Genomic DNA, 22,449 nt, shown 5'->3' with positions numbered 1-22,449 from the left:
AAGTATTCTACAGATGACACTTTTCACTCATTCACATTTCCAACATTAATACACAAGTGATATCAGGTGCAAAACTCCAAAACCCTGGCAAATGAGAAACCTGACAAACTTGAACCTTTGTTACAATTGAAGGATCAAAGTATGAACACATGCTGAAATGTAGCAAAATTAGGCAAAATTGCTTTTACATTTTGTGAACTGATAACGATCTGCTGTATACCCTGCCTATTGGAACTACCATGGAAGGCAGGAGGAGACTCTCCCACTAATGTTACGCTCTATTGCTGGAGATGTTTTGAACCATTATCCACAGTCCGCTCATAGCAAATCTATTTCATTCTTTGATGTCTCCAGATCTCGCTATTTTATAGGCCCAATTGCACAATGGACTCTTAGGTGTTTCACAGACTTGCATACAAAAATGGACACATCATTTCTTTTCCTCACTCCAATTCTGTTTTTCCTTAAGCACTATTCATCTTTTTAACCTATGAATAGCATCATCCTCTATGCCTACCAGTCTTTCCAAACTCTGCTACTTTCTTTTCCTAATCACTAAGTTTTAGCCTACATTAAATTTTTATTTTTGAAATATGTATCTGTCCTTTATATTTGGCCTCTTCTATTTGGTCTTTTGTAACAAACTGTCTCAGCTGCACAGTGTATAAACAAAAAATTCATTTCTTGGGTTTCTAGAGACCAAGGAGTCTAAAATCTAGGTGCTTGAGTATTTAGTAGCCAGGAAATGCCCATTCTGTGGTTCATGAAGGGAACCTTCTGGCTGTGTCCTGGTGTTAGGGAAAAGACCACACAGTTCTCTAGGACCTTTTTAACACACTAATCTCATTCATAAGAGTTCTTCCCTCATGGCCCAATGGTTCTTAAAGTCCTACCTCTCGGGCCCAGCATGGTAGCTTAGTGGCTAAACTCCTCACCTTGCATGCATATGGATTCCATATGGGTGATGGTTCATATCCCAGTGATCCCAATTTCCATCCACCTCCCTGCTTGTGGCCTGGGAAAGCAGTTGAGATCTGCCCAAAACCTTAGGACTCTGCATCCATGTGAGAGACCCAGAAGAAGCTCCTGGCTCCTGGCTTCAGATAGGCTCAGTTCTGGCCATTGCAGTTATTGGGGGGGGGGTGAATCAGTGGACAAAGATCTTCTCTGTCTCTCCTCCTCTCTGTATATTTGCCTTTCCAAAGAAAATAAATAAATCTTTAAAAAGTTCTACCTCTCTTCTGATTAGTTTTCAAAATCAGAATTTGAAGGTGCACACATATTTAGAAAGCAGTGGTAGTATTTACAAATATTATTGGTATCCATTTGTTTTGTGATTGTTAATATTCAATCCCCCTCAGTTAAGCTATGTAACAAGAACAATGTCTTGAAGTGGCTATTGTGTACAGTAGGTTAAGTGCTGTTTATGAATGCCCTTATACAATATTTGTGTGCCAAATGAGTCCTGGATCCTCTGAATGTGATCTGCACTCCTACTAATATGTCTAAGAAGGCAGCAGATGATGGCTCACATTCATGAGACCCTATCACCCAAAAGGGAAACCCAGATGGAATTCCTGGCTTATGCCTCCTGGCTTTTGGTTCGGTCAAGATCATGTCACTCCAGGCACAAGGCCAGAAAAGAAAATTTCCACTGGGAATCAGTCTTCTATAAAGTTCATCTGCTCAGAACAAGCATTTGGAATTCCTTGATCACATTCAAAAGCATGATCATGGTAGTTCTTGACCTTTCAGGACTGCTGGAATTGCAGTGGAGACATAGATATACTGAACATGACAGGGTGTGTAACACGCTTTACTGTAGGGAGTGAATCAGCATTGACTACAGCAGCTGGCTTTCACAGCACCTTGCCAGGGCATGCGCCAAAAGCTAGACACAGTCATCTCTGTTCAATACAGAAAATGGAAGCATGGAGATATTAAGTACCTTGTTCAGAGCCATAGCAATACCAACCAGAACCCATAGACCTATCTGGGTCTGTCAGTCTTCAGATCTCTCAGGCCTGGACTATAACACACAGTTTGGGGACTCCCAGCTTGGGGACACAGCTTTTGCTTTGAGAGGATACCGAAGACTGCAGATGTGGTTCTGCTCACTTTATTGTGTGTTCTCTGGGAAAGCCACACCTCCCATCTTATGTTCATAGAGAGTTAGAAAAAAGGAATCTTTAAGATTTTGCTGTTTTCTTCTCTCCTTCCCCTGCTGCTTTACCATAACATGTCCTCCCTAGAAGCAGGGCAAACGGAATCTTTTTTACACTTACCAAGTTTGGAAATAGCAGTTGGAAAAAAGAGCGGATCCCCTAGAGACTACATCACTGTTGATATCACTCAGGAACACATATCTTCCCCTCCATTTAATACTGCAGCTTTTTTGCTTTTATCAGGAAAACCTACCCTGCAATACCCATCAAAGGAGAGATGCTTTTATCTTCCACAATTCACTCTTTTGAAATTCTATCGCAGGGTTTCAGTTGAACTAAAGAACTCTATTCAGCAGGTAATTGGAGTAAATATAATGGAAATATTGAAATAAAAATAATATTCTCCCTAATATATTCATTTTAATTGTTCCTTTTCTTCTCATGAGAATGAGTGGGAGGTAATCCTTTCTATTTCAGTTACTTCTTCTTTAAATGACTGGGATTTTGTAATGTGCTATTTTGTAAGCTTATGCTTTTGCTTTTTTTTTCTAACTCTGACTTTAAAGCATGTGTGAGCTCAGTTTAAATCATTTTATTGTTTCTGATACACGGAATCATAAGTCAACAGTAAAAAGTATTCAGCTTATGATCCAAGTATCCCTATTAAATTCCTTTACAAAATTTAATATTCATAGAATGGATTTAAAAGCCAAACCTGACAATAAAGGCAAACTTTCATGGAAAGGAATTAAATTCTAGAAAAGATGTATGGTTTTTAAGAAAAGTAAAATGCAGGAATTGAACAGTAATTCTTACAACCATGGTATCCTTGGTGGATCACATAGTTTTAATTCCCATTATATCATTGTAAGTAGATACTATTAGCTCTTTTTTATATTTGAGGAAAAGGAGGATCACAAGAGCTACATACATTATTAACAACTTAGTGGGAGAAACTGGATTACAGAAATTTGTTCCAGTAAGAGGAATCAGGAGGCTTGGGAATTTCTTGGGAAGGAAATTTTCTTCTAACTTCTCTTTAATAATTAAGTTGAATAACTATCTTTAGAGACTGTCATAAGTCTAAAATTCTAGACTGATATCACTTTGTTGGAATGATGGGGACCCAGCAGAAGATCTGTTAGATTATAAGATTGGATTCAGGCTGCTATCAAGTAATATCTATTTCAGATGTGTCATCACGACTCCTTGTTTTGAGAGTTAGAAAATGCAGTATCATCATCCCAGGCTCTGAGGCATTAAAAGTATGCATTCAGACGCTCAAACATATACAATATAGATGCTAGTACACACACACACACACACACACACACACACACACACACACACCAGAGAAAAATGAAAAAATAAGATTAAAAATTACTTGACTTCAGCCACTGGTAGTGGGAACATAAAATAATGCCACTTTGCAAGTATTTTCAGTCAGTCCTTAAAGGATCACATAGTATTACAACACAGTAAGTCCACTGCTAGGAATAGACTCAAACCCAATGAAAAACCTGCCACACAAAAAGAGACACACAAAGGGTCATAGGTGCATCCTTCATAACAGACAAACTTGGAAACAATACAAATGTTCACTGAATGATGAATGAACAAATAATGTGCTATATCCCTAGGATGAACTGTTATTTATCCAGAACAAGAATTGAAGTATTGATGCATGTTACAATGTGGATGAACTTACAAAACATGCTAAACAAATGAAGATAGTGAGAGAACATATATTGCATGATTACATTTAAGTAAAATTCTTGAAATTTGCAATCGCCTAATTGTAAGAAGAATATGAGTGGTTATATAGAGCTGAACTTCAGGGAAGGGAGAGTGGCTATTAACGCATACAAGCTTTCACTGGGAACCAATGATAAAAACATGTCCTACAATTCACTGTGCTGATGGATGTTCAACTCTGAATGTAATAAAAACCACTTATTTAAGCATTTCAAATCAGTTAACTATGTGATATGTACAGCACACTTGCTAAAGCTGTGCACTAAAATAAAAGACATGAACAGACAATTTGGGGAGATTAAACCCCAAATTAATAATCTGAGCAACATTAGATTCAAAACATGAATTTTATGGGAAAATTATTTTTAAAAAGCTGGAGGTTACTACTGTAATGATTTTTGTTTTGTTAATTATAAACCAATTGTAAATTATGCAATCAATGACATCCATTTTGAATATAGTTATTTTACAAATAATAGACTGGGACACAAAAGTAAAAAGTATCCATAATATCCAAATAAACCAAGCTTTGTTTCACACATGCTTCAACAACATATCTAATCTCTTCATATTGCATGCCAAATACAATTCATCCATTCTTTTGTATAAATCGTTTATGGTTTTCCCAAATGTAATGGAAACCGCCGTAACACCCTAACAGGTCTTTTGAGCATATCTCTGATTATTTCTTTTATTATCGGAAATCTATATCATCAAATTAGTAAAATAGCAGGTGCACTCATATTGTTATTTCATTAATTGCAAGGGAAAAATTATCTTTGGAAACCCACATCTCTCTCCCTACTCTAATCATAGTGACCCTGAAAAGTAGGCACATCTTCTAAGAGGAAACAAATATGACATAACTAATTTTTATCCATTAATGCTAACAGGTGATTCAAGCTGTTGACTTATAACCAAAAAGGTTCTCAGAGGCCCAATGGAATTGATCCAGGGATTGAATATCATTTACAACAACCAAGGATCAAAGGGCCAAGGAAATTGCCCAAGACTGTAACTGGCAGAACTGGGATTATATTAAGGCTGCCTGATTACAGAGTCAATGCTTTTCCTGCTTCATATTCTGGTGACTGCCTTGGAAAAATCTATAATTTTTGATAGCAAGTATGTGTAAAAAATAACTATAATTCAGTTGGAGTAAGATAAGTACCACAAAAGTGGTTCAAATGCAAATATATGCTTGGGTAAATCAAGAAATTCCTTAGCGAAGCAATAATATGTGATATTGGCTATCTCGTTTAAATTCATGCAATCCCTTAAGAGGCATATGATTGCCTATATGTGGGAGTGGAGCCATTATACCAGTTCACTAACAATAATCATGGTTTCCACTTCTTGCACACGCCATAAATGCCACTTCACAACTTTGCTTACAGTTATATGAAGCCACCAAGCTATGATTAGCCAGTGAAATTAGAATCAAAGCAGCAAAAGTTATTCCCAAGAAAGTAAATACAAAGCTCTCTCATGAATTCTTCCTATTGTTTCCTCTATCTGACTGGCTAGGACACAAAAGATGTCCACATGACCCTGGAAACTATTAATTGAGACGACAACCAATTTGCCCCTGGATGGTTGTGTGGTTTAGGGCTGTCCTAACTTTTTTTGAATGAATGAGAATAAAAACAAAATATTAAATCCCCTGAGAGGCCCTCTCAAAAAAGAGTATTGAAAGAGCATTAGGACATATTGTCTACAGAGAGCATTGACAGGAAACATTTATCATTTAATTGAATTATTATAAATCATTGGACCTTATGGACATCTAAAGAACATTTTCCTCAACAGCTAAAGAAGATACATTCTTCTCAATAGCATATGTAATGCTTTTCCTGAATGTTTCTTGTCAATGCTCTCTGTAGATAATATGTCCACTTCAGAAAGCAAGGATTTAAAACTCAACACTATTATTGTAGTGAGGTTTACCTGTTTGTCTCTCCCTCTGTTAATATTTACTTTGTATGTCTTGGTACAAAAATAACGGGTGTATAGATATTTATAAATGTTATTTTCTGTTGTTAGATTTAACCCTATGATTTTATATGATGACCTTTATAATCTCTTTTCATTGCTTCTGATTTAAAACCTATTTTATCAGATAAGAAATATAGCTATATCTGCCTTATTCGCAATTTAATACATATGGATGTTTGATTTCATCCTTTCAGTCTATGTGTTTCCTTAAAGTGGGTTTCTTGAAATAGCACATGCTTGGGTCTTATTACTGACATTTTAATCCACATTATTATGTTTTTATTGTAGGTCATTCCTTTTTTCCTCACTTAAAATATTCATTTGTAATTAAGTGATTTTTCTCTAGTTATATACTTCAGCTTCTTGTTTATTAGTTCTTGTGAATCTGCTACCAGTTTTTGCTTGGCAGCTACCACAAGGCATATAAAAATTTTGTTTTAGTTATAAGCAGCTATCTTAACATGATAGAGTTGAATCATTGTAAATATAGGGATGAAAAACAAAGAGAAAAGCAATGCTAGTAAAGAATTCCATACTTGTATTCCATTCCTTCCCTCACTTTAAGCTTTTTAAATTATTTATTTTTATTGGAAAAGCAGTGAGTTACAGAGAGAGAGAGAGAGCAAACAGAGAGAGACAGAGAGAGAACATGCGTGTGTATGTGTGCATGTGTAAGAGAGAGAGAGAGAGAGAGAGAGAGTGTGTGTGTGTGTGTGTGTGTGTGTGTTTGTGTATGTGACAAAGAGAGAATCTTTCATTCACCGGTTCACTATCCAATTGACTGCTATGACCAGAATGGAATCCTGTAGCCAAGAGCCGTTCCAGGTCTCAGATGAGTTCAGTGACTCAAAGACTTAGACCATCTTGTGTTGCTTTCCCAGGCCATTAGTAGGGAGATGGCTTGGAAGTGGAGCAGTCAGGACACTAATCTGTGCCCATACGGGATGCCAGCACCACAAGCAGAGGCTTAACTTGCTAAACCATAGAAGTAGCCCCAGATTTTTGATGTTATATTTTGCCTCTTTCCATATTCCCTCCCTTAAAATTTTCATATGGTAATTATAGTTTTATAATATTCAAAATAAAGATATAATTGGTTCACTCATCATGTTTAAAATATTATAGGATTCCAAACTTGTTAATATCATTACCTCATCAATGAGTTTCCTACCTAGTGATACTTTCTCGCTTATTAGCATCTCCTTATTTAAGTTTTTAAGCATTTATCCTAAGATCTGATAGTGATAGCTTTTCTCAACTCTCATTTGTATTGGTATGTTTTATTGTTTGTTTGTTTTGTTTTTGTTTTTGTTTGTTTCTTTTACCTCTCCCTCACATTTGAATGATAGCTTCAGTTTGGCACAGAATTGCCTATTGAAACCATTTGAGAAGTGATTTAACATAGAAGATCTCTCTCAAATAAACACATTTTAACAAATGAATGACAAACAGCACGAACATCTGTTTGTAAATACTTCTGTCACCATATATAATTCAAGAGTGTTATGACTACATCTATTCCACGAGCCTAGCTATCTTTCCTTGTTTCTACAGTCAAATGTTTGAAAGAACTTTCCAAATTGTCCCTATTTCTTCAAACTTTCTCCATCCATAATTCACTCCTTCACCCATACAGCTCATCTTGAACTTCCACTATTCACCATGCCATCAACCATTCCTCAAAAGACATTCATGTCACCACATTCATTAGGTATTTCAAACTTCAATTATCTTTAACCTCTCAGGGGCAGTTGCTAATATTAGCCAATACCTCCTTTCAGAAAACACCCCTCTCCTTCATTTCATGATAGCACACACTCTTGGTTCTCTTTCTGCCAATCAGTCCTGTCCTCTTCACATGCTATGCATGAACCTGTAATCCTCTACTAACCATTCAATGGAGGAATTTTTTCAGGTATACTGTCCTAATTTCTCTTCACTCCACATGACTTCCTAGGGAGATTGCATCTAATTCCACCATTCTGAGTTTCATCGAAAGGCCAATGGCTTTTATATTGGTACCTCTAGATTTATTTACTTAGCATATTTTGTTACCTCCCTGACATTTCTGGTTACATGTTTCCCAGGCACTTTAGCTTAATGTTTCAAAAGCCAATTCCATCACTGCCTATAGCAAAGTAAATATTCAAAAGATAATTTTTGCCCTTTTGTCCCTATATTTGGTAAATAACATCATCATCCCTTCTGTTGCACTTTTTAGAAAACCTAGGAGTCAGCTAGGACTCCTCCCTCTATTTTACTTTCCATAGCCAGTAAATCACATAGTTCAGCTGATTCAATCAGCCATTATCCCTCAAATCCACCATTCACTTGTTTTCATCACTGCTGTTACCATTCTAATCCATCATTACCTGTGGCCTAAGCTATTTACACAAACTCAAAATAATTGTTCTTTCCAAGACACTGCATATTCTGTACAGGAGAAAGTCAAATGTACCTAAAATGTCATAGTGATAATGTCCCAGCCTACAAAATTCCTCCAATTTATTTCCATTACCATTATAATGAAATCTAAGTTTCAGTTTGTCTTATGAGGCTCACCTCTGCTTCACTCCTACCTGTACATGAAATCACTGTCTCATTAGAAATTTATGTTTCAATCATGCTGGCCTTTGCTCATCAAAGATGTAATATTCTCTCTCATGTTTCATTCTTCAAATACATTCTCTTCCTTCATATATATCCCCACCTGCTATGATCTAACGCCTATTCATCTTCCAATTCTCATCATAAACACTTTCCAGGGGAGGTCCCTTATTCTTTGAATAGGCTAGGTATTAAATGCTAAACAGCATGCTCAATTGTACTGAAAGCATACCAAGTTCCCCAATGTAACTGTTTTCACGCTTTAGTTACATTTTTCATGTTCATCCCATAAACTATACATTTTGAGAATAGTAAACATATTTCTCTTGTCATTATTATGGCTTAAAATTTTGCATATTTCCTGGTCCTTTGCACCTACCAAACAAGAATTTATTTGTAAACAAAACAAGTAGATCACAGGAAAGAAGGAATAACACACAATCAGACGGGTGAATCAGCAGAAAACAAACAACAAAGCATTTTCTTGAAGACATCTGAAACTTCAAAAAAGCATTTTCACATTCATGTCCCTTTTTTTTCCTATAACAACTCTGAGAGAAAGTGATGTTATACACTTTCACAGTGAGGAAACTGAGGCGTGGGAAAGAGGTGAGATATTTAGCTCATCACATACTTTTATCCACTTAGAATCCTATTTCCTTATTCCTGCTCATGGCCCATGTGAAATGTGATTGAAGTACCACTTGCTGCAAAGAGGGTTTCTTTTTTATCTTCTCAGTCATAATAGTATCATTTTCGTCTCTAATTCTACAGAAGTCTTTTCTGTTTGTTTGTTTGTTTAATATTGGAAATGATTACTCCCCAAGTGACGGCACTAGCTGGAGCTAAGCCGAACCAAGGCCAGAATCAAAGGGCTTCTTCCAGTCTCAATGAGTACAGGGTCCCAAGACTTTGGGCCATCCTCTTTTCCTTTACCAAACCATGTGCAGGTATCTGGATGGGAGATGGAGCAGCTGGGAGGCAAGCCGGCACTCATATGTGATCATGGGCATGCAAGGTGAGGATTTAACCATTAGGCCATCATGGGGGCCCACACAGCACTCTTTACACACCTCCCGAACTATTCTTGAGACAATATTCTTCATATTTCACCTACTAATGTTTGTGTTTCATTTAAACCCCTGAAACTCAAATAAAATCTTTTAGGAAATATTTCACATCAACATTTCTCATCCTAAGATCTAGCACAAACTACAAACTTTATAAAAATGTGTTAAATGGAAGCCATCTCCAAGAGTTAGTCTAATCATCTCCATCTGCACTGGTGGAAAAGCCAACCAGTACACCTGCTTCTTTGTGTCCTCTTCTCCCTTACTCCTTCTTTTGGATAATGAAACTCTGAACTTGAAGTCATGCAATATCTGGCGGTACTACCACTCACTAGTTGTGTAAACACTGCTAGCCTCATATTCAACTTAGGTGAAGATATAGACGTTAACTGTCTTTTAACCCAGTTAAACATAGCAACCTTGGCCTTGGAAACTGCTAAAAAATATTAACTGATGAGTTATGATTTCAGAAACCAATCTACAGTGCCCTGGTCACAAACCTTAAGTGTCTAATATGTAAGAAGAAAGAGTGAACTAAGACTGACAGAAAACTTAGGAATCTTCTAGTTTCTCTATTGTTCTCCTCTTTTGTTACAATGTTTGCCTTGGTTTAGGTGAGCTGCAATTAGGACAGCACTGAAAAATCAACTCTAATATACAAATCTGGTATCTTTCAGGCTTTGAGTTAGACTATTTTTTAGAGTCCTAAATTATGATGAACCTTTTGGAGCCAGTGAAATCTAACATCCTGAAAACGCATTAGTTACAGCTACTCCCCTATATAATTCTGAAACATCTGAGATAATAGCTACTTGGAGAAGGATGCTGATACATAGATCAGAGAAAAGTAAGTCCTACACAAAAAGGATGCTCAGAATGAGGCAACATCCAGAAGAACATTAACTATGATCCATAGATTATTCAAAAAACCATGAAAAGAAAATTCTTTTCTGACATACTCATAGGCACTAGCTAAAAACAAGTCATAGCACTTCAGGGTATTCAGATAAGTCCTATAAATAAAATACATTTCTAAACGCCTGGGTACTATGGAACAAGGGGAACAGACACATAATTAAAGTGTAGGTATGGCATTGTACTTTATGTCTAACTGGCTTGATAAACAACAAGAAACTACATTCTAAAACTTTATACTCTTATAAACCATAAGAAAAGCCTAATGGCAGGGTAACAGCTGTTGCTAAGAGCACTAACACAGCTCTAGGTTATGGTAATTAGATATATAATGATTCGTTACAATTTCAGTAACATTAGAAACTCTGGGAGAACCTAACTGATAGTCAAAAATGAGTGAGAGAGAGAATCCAATATTGAACACTTGGGGCAAGGGGACAGTGATTATTGCTACTATCTAAAAAATCCAACAGAGAACCTAGAAAAAGATGCACAATGTTATTTTGAAAATCCTTAGGAGAATGAGACCAATACATCCTTTTACTAGCACAGTTTGAAGTGTTCATACATGTATATGCTAATAGAACAGAGAGATTGTTTCTGTTATTATTGGGCTGAATTCAGAGACTAAAAACCAAAGCTAATTCTATGCCCAGATCCCATTATCAAAGGATGTTGAATAAAGGATCAGTATTTTAGTAAAAAAAAAAAAAAGCCTAGAGAAATATTTTTACCTTTTAATGAACAGTTTTCACTATCATCATCAAATGGCTATACTTCTTATAAACCTGAGCTTTTCAGTCTTGCAGTTACAGAAAATTGCCAAGTATCACTTGTAGATAAAAGCACAATTCAATATTTATGAATTGCTAGTTTTCTATAAATATAGACATTCAGAAGCTATCTTCTCACTAGTCATTAAAATGTGAACAGGGATCAAAGCTAGAATAATATTAACAATTCCTTGCATTTGTACAGAATTTTACATAATGCTATTAATAATAAATGACATTTATTGAACACTTAGCAAGTGCCAGGCACTTTACATGTAAATTCTCATAACAAATTCAGTTCAATTCAACAAGCATTCACTTAACACCTACTGTGTGATAGATGAATAATATGTAGTTTCTGTCTTTTAAAACTCTCATTTTCATGCTGGTATATCAGTACAGAGTAACTAGTTAGTTACAGCATTGGGATCTCATATCAGAGTGCCAGTTCGAGACCTGGCAGCCCCTATTACCCACGTGAAAGATGACTGTGCAGTTCTTGGCTCCTAATTTCCACCTGGTCCAACTCTGGCTGTTGTAGCCATTTGGGAGGTGAACCAGCAGATGGAATATCTCTTTCTCTCCTTACCTCTCTCTCTCCCTTTCTCTCTCCCTCCCTTTCTCTCTCTTTCCTCTCCCCCTCCCTTTCTCTTTCTTTCCTTTCTCCCTCCCTTTCTCTCTCTCCCTCCCTTTCATTCTGCTTTCAATAAATATGTAAATGTTTTTTTCTTAAAAATAAAAAAACAAAAAAATCTCAGTTTTGGAGCCATGATAGCATATAAATAAGTTTTGTCGGCTAAGAGAGACACCAATGTCAACAGCTACACACATATACCAAATTCTCTTCAAAAGAGCTATATAAAGCAAGTGAGAAACTAAAATACTTCTTGTTATGAGAAAGATTTTGGAGTCAGACATATGAAAACAGTTGATGTATCATACCTTCGGCTACTCCAAACTGGCACCGTGTTTCCAACATTCTCAGAGAGCAATATCTATTGCCTAGGCAATGTCATCCAAAAACAAGTGTTCTGTCACTCATTTTTGTCAACGAATGTGAGACACAGCCCTGGGGCACAGGTGATCATCTAGAGCCCTGCATCAAATTTTCTAACCACAAAGAGTTCTCTTTCTGTGGGTTACTTACCATTTTGGTCGGCTGGTAGATTTCACCATTGGGGCCATCCCATCTCTATAAAGACTCTTGGTTTTACTAAAATTGACGATATTGAAAATGACTCTCTGAAAAAGAAAAAGGGAATGAGCTCATAAGAGGGCTGTGCTATACTGTTACCAATTCCTGAGAAGATGCAAAGAAGTAAGCAAAGTTAACACAAACCACCTAGTCTGGCACCTAACAGTAGGAATGACATGTTTGTCATGACAGTTAATACCACTGACTCTAGAACCTAGAAGCCTGAGTTTTAATCTCCACTGCTTTGGAATCGTGTGACTTTGCCAACTGTTAGAAATCTTTGTCTCATGTCCTGGGATTAAGCCACTATTGTGACAATGGCTTCCAAAATCTAAGGGACAGGTAAAGACCTAGCTCCTCTACTTCCAATCCAGGTCCCTAATAATGTACCCAAGAAAGCAACAGAAGATGGCCCAATTACTTGGTCCTCTGCCACCCATGTGGCAGACACAAATGGAGTTCCAGAATCCTTGCTTTGGTCTGGACCATTCCTGGCCTCTGCTGTCATCTGAAGAATGAACCAACAGATTAAAGATCTTTTTTTCTCCATGTTACTCCCTCTCTGTTACTTTGATTTTTCAAATAAATTAAATAACTCATAAACAAATAAGTCAAATGAGATAATAAGGTGCTTTAAATGTCCAAAGTATTCTCAAGAAGTAATATAGTTAAGAGAAATGAGATATTTGTTATAGTTAATGAATTTTTACATGTAAAATGTGTGAAAAACACCAGTGAAATGATCCGAAGGAGAGATGATGCAGACCAGAGAGAGAGGGAAGATGAGATATCCTGAAAAAGGGGGAAGATATTGAGACTGCCACAGGCTAGACTTCCTACCAGAAGCAATAAAAGAAACAGAAGCAGCCAAATGTATGTATCATTTCACTGAACAAATATATACTGTGTGGAGCAGTATATAGTATAAGATGTCAGTGTCAGGGACTGCACATGCTTTAAATATTCTCTTGTAACTTCACAAAATATATATTAACATCCCCCACTTTAGAATCGTGAGACCTGAGCTTCAATAAGTAGCACATGTTGCTCAAAGTCACGAAATTGAAAAAAAAAAGTGATAGAATTGATATACAAATACAGGTTAGGTGCCATTATGTTCACAGGGTTTCCAGACTTTCACAGGCCAAACCAAGTATGTTTTCCAAAGTAAAGGCAAGAAAAAAGATTGTAAGGAAGAAAGGAAGGAAAGAAGGAAGGATCCACATTATTGATAAACATACAAGTAAAGTCAAAGAGAAGTGATGTGCACATGCGAAGCTGAAACAGAAATGAGAACTAAAGGTGAACATTTATTGATTATCCACATGGTACTATTTTTCTTAAAAACTGTATGAAAAATACCCATTTGAATACATTCAAGTATGTCCATTAAAGTTTTAACTTGAAAAACAAGCGTATTATTTGATGCTACTTTATGAGTTACTCTAAAATTATTTGTGAATTGTCAATCTTTTCCAACAGGGCTTCCAGGATTATCCTCTAGTTCACTCCAGTATGCATGAATTCCTTTTATTTTACTTTTATAGAGAGAAACAAAAGCCAGATAGGGAACAGGACTGATATACAGAAGACAGAGAGCTCTTGTTTATTGGTTTATTCCCCAACTGCCCACAGTGATCACAGCCAGACTGGACTAAAGAATGGATCATGTCTTCTGTGACCATCACCTGTCACCTCCTTGATTACACACCACCAGGAAGCACAACCAGGACTTGAACCAAAGTGCTTTCATGCAGGATGTAGGAATGCTCAGCATTGGCTTTACTGCTCTGTCAAATAGATGCCCCCAAATTGTTCACCACTTACATACATATTTTCTGTGCATCTGGTTGTTTGGAGTATTGTGTGAATAGTATTACTCTTAACCTAAGAACTCCTGGAAACGTAAAAACATTGAAGAACAACATTCTTTTCATACAGAGCTTTTCCATTAGAGAACTCCACAAATGGTAGACATTTTAGGGTAATTGTTTTGGTAACTTGATGCTTAAACATTAACATTCATGTAAAGATTAGATGAAGTCTTGAATTTTTATGGCAATGAGTGATTACAGAGAAGCATGCCCATTTATTCCTGTGTTTGCAGAGGAAAAGTCTGTTTTTATGCCAGAATCTTTGGTTTTGAGAGAATTTCAGGTCATACAACTATTTTGTGAACTTGGTACTTTTTCAATGTTTAATATTTGAAAACATGTTTCAGTCACATGAGACCAGAACAAAAGCATTCTCCTAAAAATGTAACTGAATTTTAAAATTCAACAAACAAGTTAAAACATGGAATAGATGTCATAAAAGAAAATTAGTAAACTTTCATAAGAGATCTCCAGAGATACACAGAATTCAGCACAATTAAGAAGACAGAAAATATGACAAAGACATGGGAAGGAAAATCCATATATGTCTCATTAAGAGCTCTCAAATGAGACACAAAAGAATCAGGAAGGTAATTCTAAAGAGCAAACGTCTAAATATACCCTAGAATTCATGGAAGACAAGAATGTTCAGATTCAGTAATTACGAATCAATCTGAACTATGATTAAAATATAAAAAGAGATTTAGACACACCAAATGAAATCTCAGCAGCGTAAAAACAAAGACACTGTTTTGAAAGCAAACGAGGGAGAAATAAGCAACCTTCAAACCTGCAGAGATCAGCTTTCAGCAGAGTTAATACCCACCACATGAGGTCAGAAAACACTCAAGCAATTGTTGTCTAAGGATGAGGGTAAACTGTCTTTTTAGACAAACAAATTCCAGACAGTTTTGTTGTTTGGAATTCTCAGGAAGCAGTGACTATTACTGAATGAATTTCAGAATAAAAAAGGAATTGAATGCAAAGGTGAGCAGTGGCCAAGAGGCAAGAAGGAGCACAGGGAACCTGAACAATTGACCCCATCAACTGGTATTGTTATAACTATAATTGAAGAGAAATAATTTTTTTTACCAAAACAATGGTTAACAATAACAATGTGGTTGAAACTGAATTAGAGTAGAGGGAGGCAATTTCCTTATGGCTCCGAAGAAAGATGTGGATGCAAATCAACATTGAACATTGCTAGGTCAAATGAACATAGAATGACTCAAGAGTAGTCACTGCAATAATATATAGGTATATGAATTATGAATAAGTAGAAAGAAAAGAAAAGAAAGAAAATATAACAAAGGAGAGGATTTTTAAAAAAAAGGCAAAGAACTTTGAATACGGAAAGTCAAAATAAAATAGTAATAATTTCATCTAAAAGTGATCTTATAAATTGTAAGTAGGCTTAATAGCAAAATTTATTTTGACGGCATTTGCCAGAGACAATCTAAAACCAAAAGATAAAGGCTGTTCCCAAGAAAGTAGAAAAATATATATCCGATGGTCTCAAAGGAAAGCTGTTTAAGTTACTATATTGTTAGAAAAAAACATGCATTGAGGCAAAAACCAAAATGAAAAACAGAGTTACCACACAAATGCAAATATTATGCAGGAAGACAAAACACACTTTTGAAACTTTTTGTGTAAACTGAATATAAACATCTGTAAGGCAAAAATAAACAATACTGCCTGTAAAATCCAATTAATCCATAAAATAATGATTAATATTAGGAATTTATAGACGATAAAAAACCTTGAAGACCGTAGGTTTGAATCTTCCAACTGGAAAACTTAAGAATCCCCTACAACATATCCACACAATAAAAGAACAAGATTTTTGCTCAAGTTTATCACGGCTATATTTAAAATGTTAGGCATGTATATGATCACATAATAAATCTGCACTAATACTAGAGAATCAATAACATTCTATTCATATCTTCTATCAACTCATGAAATTATAAATCAAATACAAAATAATAAAACTCGTCATAAGTTCTGAAATTTTAGTCTATTCTTTTTAGTTTTTCAGTAGTTAAAAAGAAACCGTTGTGGAAAATAAAAAGTAGACTTGGATGATTAATTAGGCTTCACACTTCAGAACTTGTGACATTGTAGCAAAAGAGAGTTTTAATTTAGACTCAAGTACATATATGAGAAAACAAGAAGGAATTAAAATGAAAATGCTAAAGATGTGACTAAAAAAGAAACAAAGCAATAATTCATACTATGGAATCATAAAAACCCAAACTATTGGAAACATTTGGACCTCTGAAAATTGAGTAACAGGCAAGGTTTGTTCAAATGTCTCTATTAAGAGAATTTCAATGCTCCAATTATTTTTCTCACACCAAGCCATCAAATGACTTTTGCATCACACTTGAGACTAGAGGATCATCTTCTGAGTCTAAAGTGCAGAAATTCTGGATTCTTAGATGCCAGGTGAAGGTGTCAATTGTTAACAGGTACCTCAGAACACTGGTAGTTAAGTTTATACTATTGGAGAATTCTTATCTGGGAAATCAGCTACCAATAAAAAAACCAAAATGTTTACAAAATAAGATATTAAGCACTCTTCCAATGAAATGTTTTCCTTTAGCATGATCCATATGACCAAATTAAGTAATGTCAATTTGCTAATAATGAAAGATACCTAATCGACTAAGAGACCAAATTAACAGAAAGCAAGTCAATTAAACAGCCACTTGCAATACCGAGAGTCCATAGCAGAATGCTAGTTTAAGTTTCAGCTGTTTCAGCTCAGATTCAGCTTCTGCTATTACATCTAACAGGGTGGTAGTTGATGGCTCAAACACCTGTGCTGCTACCACACAAACAGGAAACCCTTTTTCATCCCCTGGGCAAGAATTTCTTTTGTCCAAGACAAATTTTGCACCTAAGAAAAATCCAAGTATATCCACTGTATTTTATATATATGTAATAGAAAAACAAACAACTTGCCTCAGAAGGTAAATGTGTACATTGTGGCTCACTATCACAATAGAATATATTCAACATTCAAAATGAATAAACTAGGGTGACATTTACCAATGTAGGCAAACTTCAATAACTAAGCCTAGTTTAAAAAGCAAGCATTTATTACACAGACAATAGAATATTTTTGACATAATACAAGAGCAATAATACGAATTCCAACATGAATAATATTCATTGTTTCATAGGTATAGTTATCACTGGATGAATAAAAATGAGGAAAGAAGGGTTTAGATAGATCTATAATGTTATAATTATCAACATCAATAAAGGAACACAAAACGCAAACCACAACAAAATGTCAACAGCATAGTTGTGGGACCCTAGGCATTTTCATGTTATTTTACGTGCATCTTAAATGTCTTTAATTTAAAATGTTAAAGTTAACCTTTAATTCACTAGGAAATCTAGTGCAAAATATGAAGTAGCAACATAATTTGGTTTTTTTAAATATGGTTACCTTGTTCCAACACCATTTATTGGATAACTCATTTTTTTTTTCCTTTGAAATTCCACATGCTACCATTTTCATATAATAAATTTGTATGTGCATGGGTTCACCATTTCTGAATTTCTTTCTGCTTCGCTAGTCTGTACACTTACTTTGGTCATAGCCACCTTTTTTATTGTAGTTTATGATATGTGTTAGCTACTACCTCTAGCCTTTTATAACTTTTCAAAAAAACAACAAACCTTAATAAATTTACATGCTTAATTCACAACCAGTGACTTTTTATATCTAGTTTGTTCTTTTATGTTTTATTGTTTATACCTCTTTGTAAGTTTTCAAAATTTTATGTCTTACAATACTTCCTTGAATATTTTCACATTTTCCATCTTTTATTAGAAATGGTTTACAAGTCATTCATTCTAGTTTCATACTCCTAATGGTTATACTTAAACATAAAAATGATGTTGAAACCTTAATCCTGCATGAAGCACTATGTGAATGATGCCAGTAATTGTTGAGACAAACTTCTTACTAATTTTTTCTGAATGCATACAGACATATAACACAAAGAGGGAGAGTTGTTTAGTGCATGTCTGGTTGCATCTTATGCCTTTAGGTGACTATGAGATATTAAAAGTAGAATGGGTTGAGTTAGGGAAATAAATCTAGTCCCCTATTCATTCGTTCAATCAACTATCTTATTTTACAGTGTATTCCTTCTTTTTGTAGTGTCTACTCTGGGCACAGCTTATTTTTAGTACCAAGGAAAAAAATGCTAGAATTCCTAACAGCCCTCTCAAAGTATGACTCTGTCCATGCCTTATCTTTCTGGACCTGTTTTCTTCATCTGTAAAGAGTATAATCATACCTGTTGGATAGAGTCGTTGCCAAGATTAAATATTCTTATCAAGACAGCATACCCAGTAAGTAATGAGAGGCTGCAGCAGATGTGTATCTGTCCATGCACATATGTATGGATATATGGATGGGTATGTGCAGTGTATATGAGTATAGTACATGTTTATAGATATACCTGTGTGTGTAAATTGCCTATAATTCACATATATATCTACATATATATGTATGGACATTAAGAGCTTGTAGACTGCCATCCCAATTCCTTTACAAATACCAGGTTCTCCTGATCCTGACATATCAAAACCATTAAGTCTGGAGTACAGATAATCACTGCATGAAAAATGAATCGTCATCTATTCTAAGCTGACATTAAAGAGTCGCAGAGAACCAAACACGTTTGTTAATCAGCTGCACCTGTGTCTTGTTAACTGCAAATTGTCAAAATCTTCACACGGGTATGGCAGTCTGACAGAGATAATATAGGAAAGGCTTACAGATTGCACATTAGAAGATTCCCCTTAATGAAAACTTGTGAGAAGCAGCCCAAAGAGGTAGAAGGCAAATAGAGCAAAATAAGCTCATCAAGGAAGTTTTGTATATCAAACAAGGGCCTGGACAATATGACAGACAAAAAATAATACCTTTCACAGACATTTTTTCTTTTATTTTTAAAGATTTGTTTATTTTTATTGAAAAGTCAGATACACAGGGAGGAGGAGAGACAGAGAGGAAGATCTTCCATTCATTGATTCTCTCGCCAAGCAGCCACAGCAACCGGAACTGAGCCAATCCGAAGCCAGGAACCTAGAGCCTCTTCCAGGTCTCACACGTGGGTGCGGGGTCCCAAGGCTTTGGGCCATCCTCAACTGCTTTCCCAGGCCACAAGCAGGGAGCTGGATGGGAAGTGGGGCCACTGGGATTAGAATCGGTGTTCATATGGGATCCAGGCGTATTCGAGGTGAGGACTTTAGCTGGAAGTCCACAGCACTGGGCCCTCAGACACAATTTTTCTTCTCCCTCTTTAGAATAAACAGTCTGTGGATCAACAAATGTCATTCTTTTCCTCAAGTGGACAGTAATTCCTGTACAGAACATTTTTTTCTAAATTATATTCATTCAATCATTCATTCATTTAACATTCATTTAATCATAGTCTCAGTACTCCTATATTTGCTATATTCTGAGATTAGAGAGAGTCTTTGGACTACTAGTGAAGAAAAAACATGAAACAAACATACAAGAATTAAAAAGTCTGAGGTATAGTATGTAGCTTGCCTAGTGGTTGTGAAGCTGAATGTTCACTGGTAAATAAGAGCTACGCAGTGAAAAAGGAAAGTACGAATAACATCCCAGTCAAAGGCAACAATAGACAAAAGGCCATGTGATTTATGAAATTTTAAGTTGTTTCCTGTGGTTCCAACAAATAACTCTGGATGATGCATGAAAAATCATACGAAGCCTGAACCTTTACTGAAAGGTACATGATAGGATTACTAATGAATTTTTACCTGTTTGAAAGGCTGTGATATATGTCTTGTTTGTTTCTTTGTTTTTAAAGATTTATTTTATTTTTTATTGGAAAGACAGAGAGAAGGAGAGACAGAGACAAAGATCTTCCTTCTGCTGGTTCACTCTTCAAGTGGCCAAAACAGCAGTGGTTGAGGCAAACTGAAGCCAAGAGCCTCTTCCAGGTCTCCCATGACAGTACAGGGTCCCAAGGCTTTGAGCCATCCTTGATTATATCCCAGGCCACAAGTATCAGCTGGAAGGGAAGTGGAGCAGCTGGGATATGAGCGGGCACCCATATGGGATCCCAGCAGGTGCAAGGCGAGGATATAGCAACTGTGCCATGTTTTGAAGAGAGAACCTGTGCCCTGAGCAGTAGCCTAGAGCTAAAGTCCTTGCCTTGAACACACTGGGATCCTATACGAGCTCCAGTTTGTGAGTTTGTGTCCTGGCAGTCCTACTTCCCATCCAGCTCCCTGCTTGTGGCCTGGGAAAGCAGTTGAGGATGGGCCAAAGCCTCGGGACAGTGCACCCACATGGGAGACCTGGAAGAGTTTCCTGGCTTCAGATCAGCGCAGCTCTGGCTGTTGTAGCTGCTTGGGAGTGCATCATCAGATGAACAATATTCCTCTCTGTTTCTCCTCCTCTCTTTATATCTGATGTTCCAATTAAAATAAAACAAGTCTTAAAACAAAAACAAAAACAAAAAAAAGAGAGAGAGAGAGAGAACCTATTTGCACTGAATGAATGCTGTGGAACTTCACTGATCATTTCAGAGTCAATTACTAAACATAAACTGTACTCTCAATTATTCATATTCCTATGGAATTCATAAAACCCATCTTTATATTAATATGTATGTATGTATTTATTTTAAAGGATGTCTGATAATTAGGAAGGAGTAGACTGAAGACAAAAAATTCAAGAAGATGCTAATTGGTGATTATTTACATTAGCTTCACAAAATGTAATAAATTCTTTATCTAGGGTGACAAGAAAAAGTGATAAGAGGGTCCCAACACTGTGGCTGGAAGAATCAAACAGGAAGAAAAGATTTAAGGAAGGATATTTTCCATTTGCACATGTTGAGTGTGAGCTACTGAAGAAAGAAAGGTCTCATAGACCTTTGTACCTACAATGCCATGATGCAGAATGTTAAACGTCTGTTGGTAAAAGACCATACTACTAATAAGATGGGAGGAAACTGTGGGATGGGAAAATAGGAATGAAAAAAGGAGAGAGAGAGGGAGCAATCATTATTACTACATAACTGCACCATATAAAATAAAAGTTGTTTTAAAATAGAGTAAAAGAATAACAGGATGCAATACACAGAGGAGAATGAAGGCCATTCTTTGACCCAGTTCTTAGAAGATGAAGTACAGCTTCTGACTCCAGTCACTCTGGATTTAGGGCCACATCATATTCCTCTCCCTTAGTCCTTGTTATATTAAGTGTGTAAAGCTGACACCAGGATCAGATTCTTCACTTTTTTCTAACTCTAAAGAAGTATTCACATCCCGAGCGTGTTATCTATAACAGTCAATTGAACAACTGTAATAAGATTGTGAGAAAAGGTGGTAATATTCTTACTTCGTAGATGGTAAAACTGAAGCTTTCACAGAAATTTAATAAATTGGTGCTGGACACAATCCAAACAAGTGGTATAACCAGTGCACAAAGTCAGGTTCATTCTATTTTAAAGCTAGAGTTCTCAGTACGATATAAAACATACTGTGTCCCTGCGTATGTATGTGTCGAAAGATGTGTTTATGTATGTTCTGTATGACATGAGTTAAAAACAAAATAGAAAAATTCTTTTCTATTTGGACTCATGCTCCAAACTAGAAGGTAACATTAAAAAGAACCATGAATTTAACAAAATTTAAGACATGTTGTTTTTTATTAAGCAGATTACAACGCAGTAACCCCCAAAAGAGAGAACATTACATGCTCATAATAAACTATTCCCTTTCCCAAAATGCCTGAGAATGATGGGATGATTGGCCTATGGCACAGTTTTATTGTAGTGCTTTCTAGAGCAAAACCCAGCGTGATGTGCTGTCAGACAAGGTGCTTGAAGCTGTTTGCATGCAAGAGGTAGGGTTACACTTCATCAACCAAACAACTCTTTTCTCCAGTTTCTCTGAAGTTAACGACCATTCCTTATGAGCTATTATTAAGACACAAATCTAAGTTCACTCTCCAGTCAATTTCAAGACTAAGCCCAAACTCATACTTAATTTTATGCTTGGGGTCAAGTATAGAATCTTAAAGAAAAA

General features: G+C 36.0%; 1 protein-coding gene across 1 annotated transcript in view; it reads right to left on the bottom strand.

Annotated features, from left to right (window-relative positions):
- The window catches only part of AGBL4 (AGBL carboxypeptidase 4), a 1,125,681-nt gene that overhangs the window by 642,361 nt on the left and 460,871 nt on the right, over positions 1-22,449 (bottom strand). Inside the window, exon 4 of the mRNA XM_040978580.1 lies at positions 12,428-12,522. Coding sequence (XP_040834514.1) covers positions 12,428-12,522 — 95 coding nt within the window. The remainder of the gene's footprint in view (positions 1-12,427; positions 12,523-22,449) is intronic.

Source organism: Ochotona curzoniae, unplaced genomic scaffold (assembly GCF_017591425.1).
Source record: "Ochotona curzoniae isolate NIBS_2020 unplaced genomic scaffold, NIBS_Ocur_1.0 contig_291, whole genome shotgun sequence".
NCBI lineage: Eukaryota > Metazoa > Chordata > Mammalia > Lagomorpha > Ochotonidae > Ochotona > Ochotona curzoniae.
Note: the sequence above shows the minus strand (reverse complement) of the source record. Positions and strands in the feature narration are given on the sequence as shown.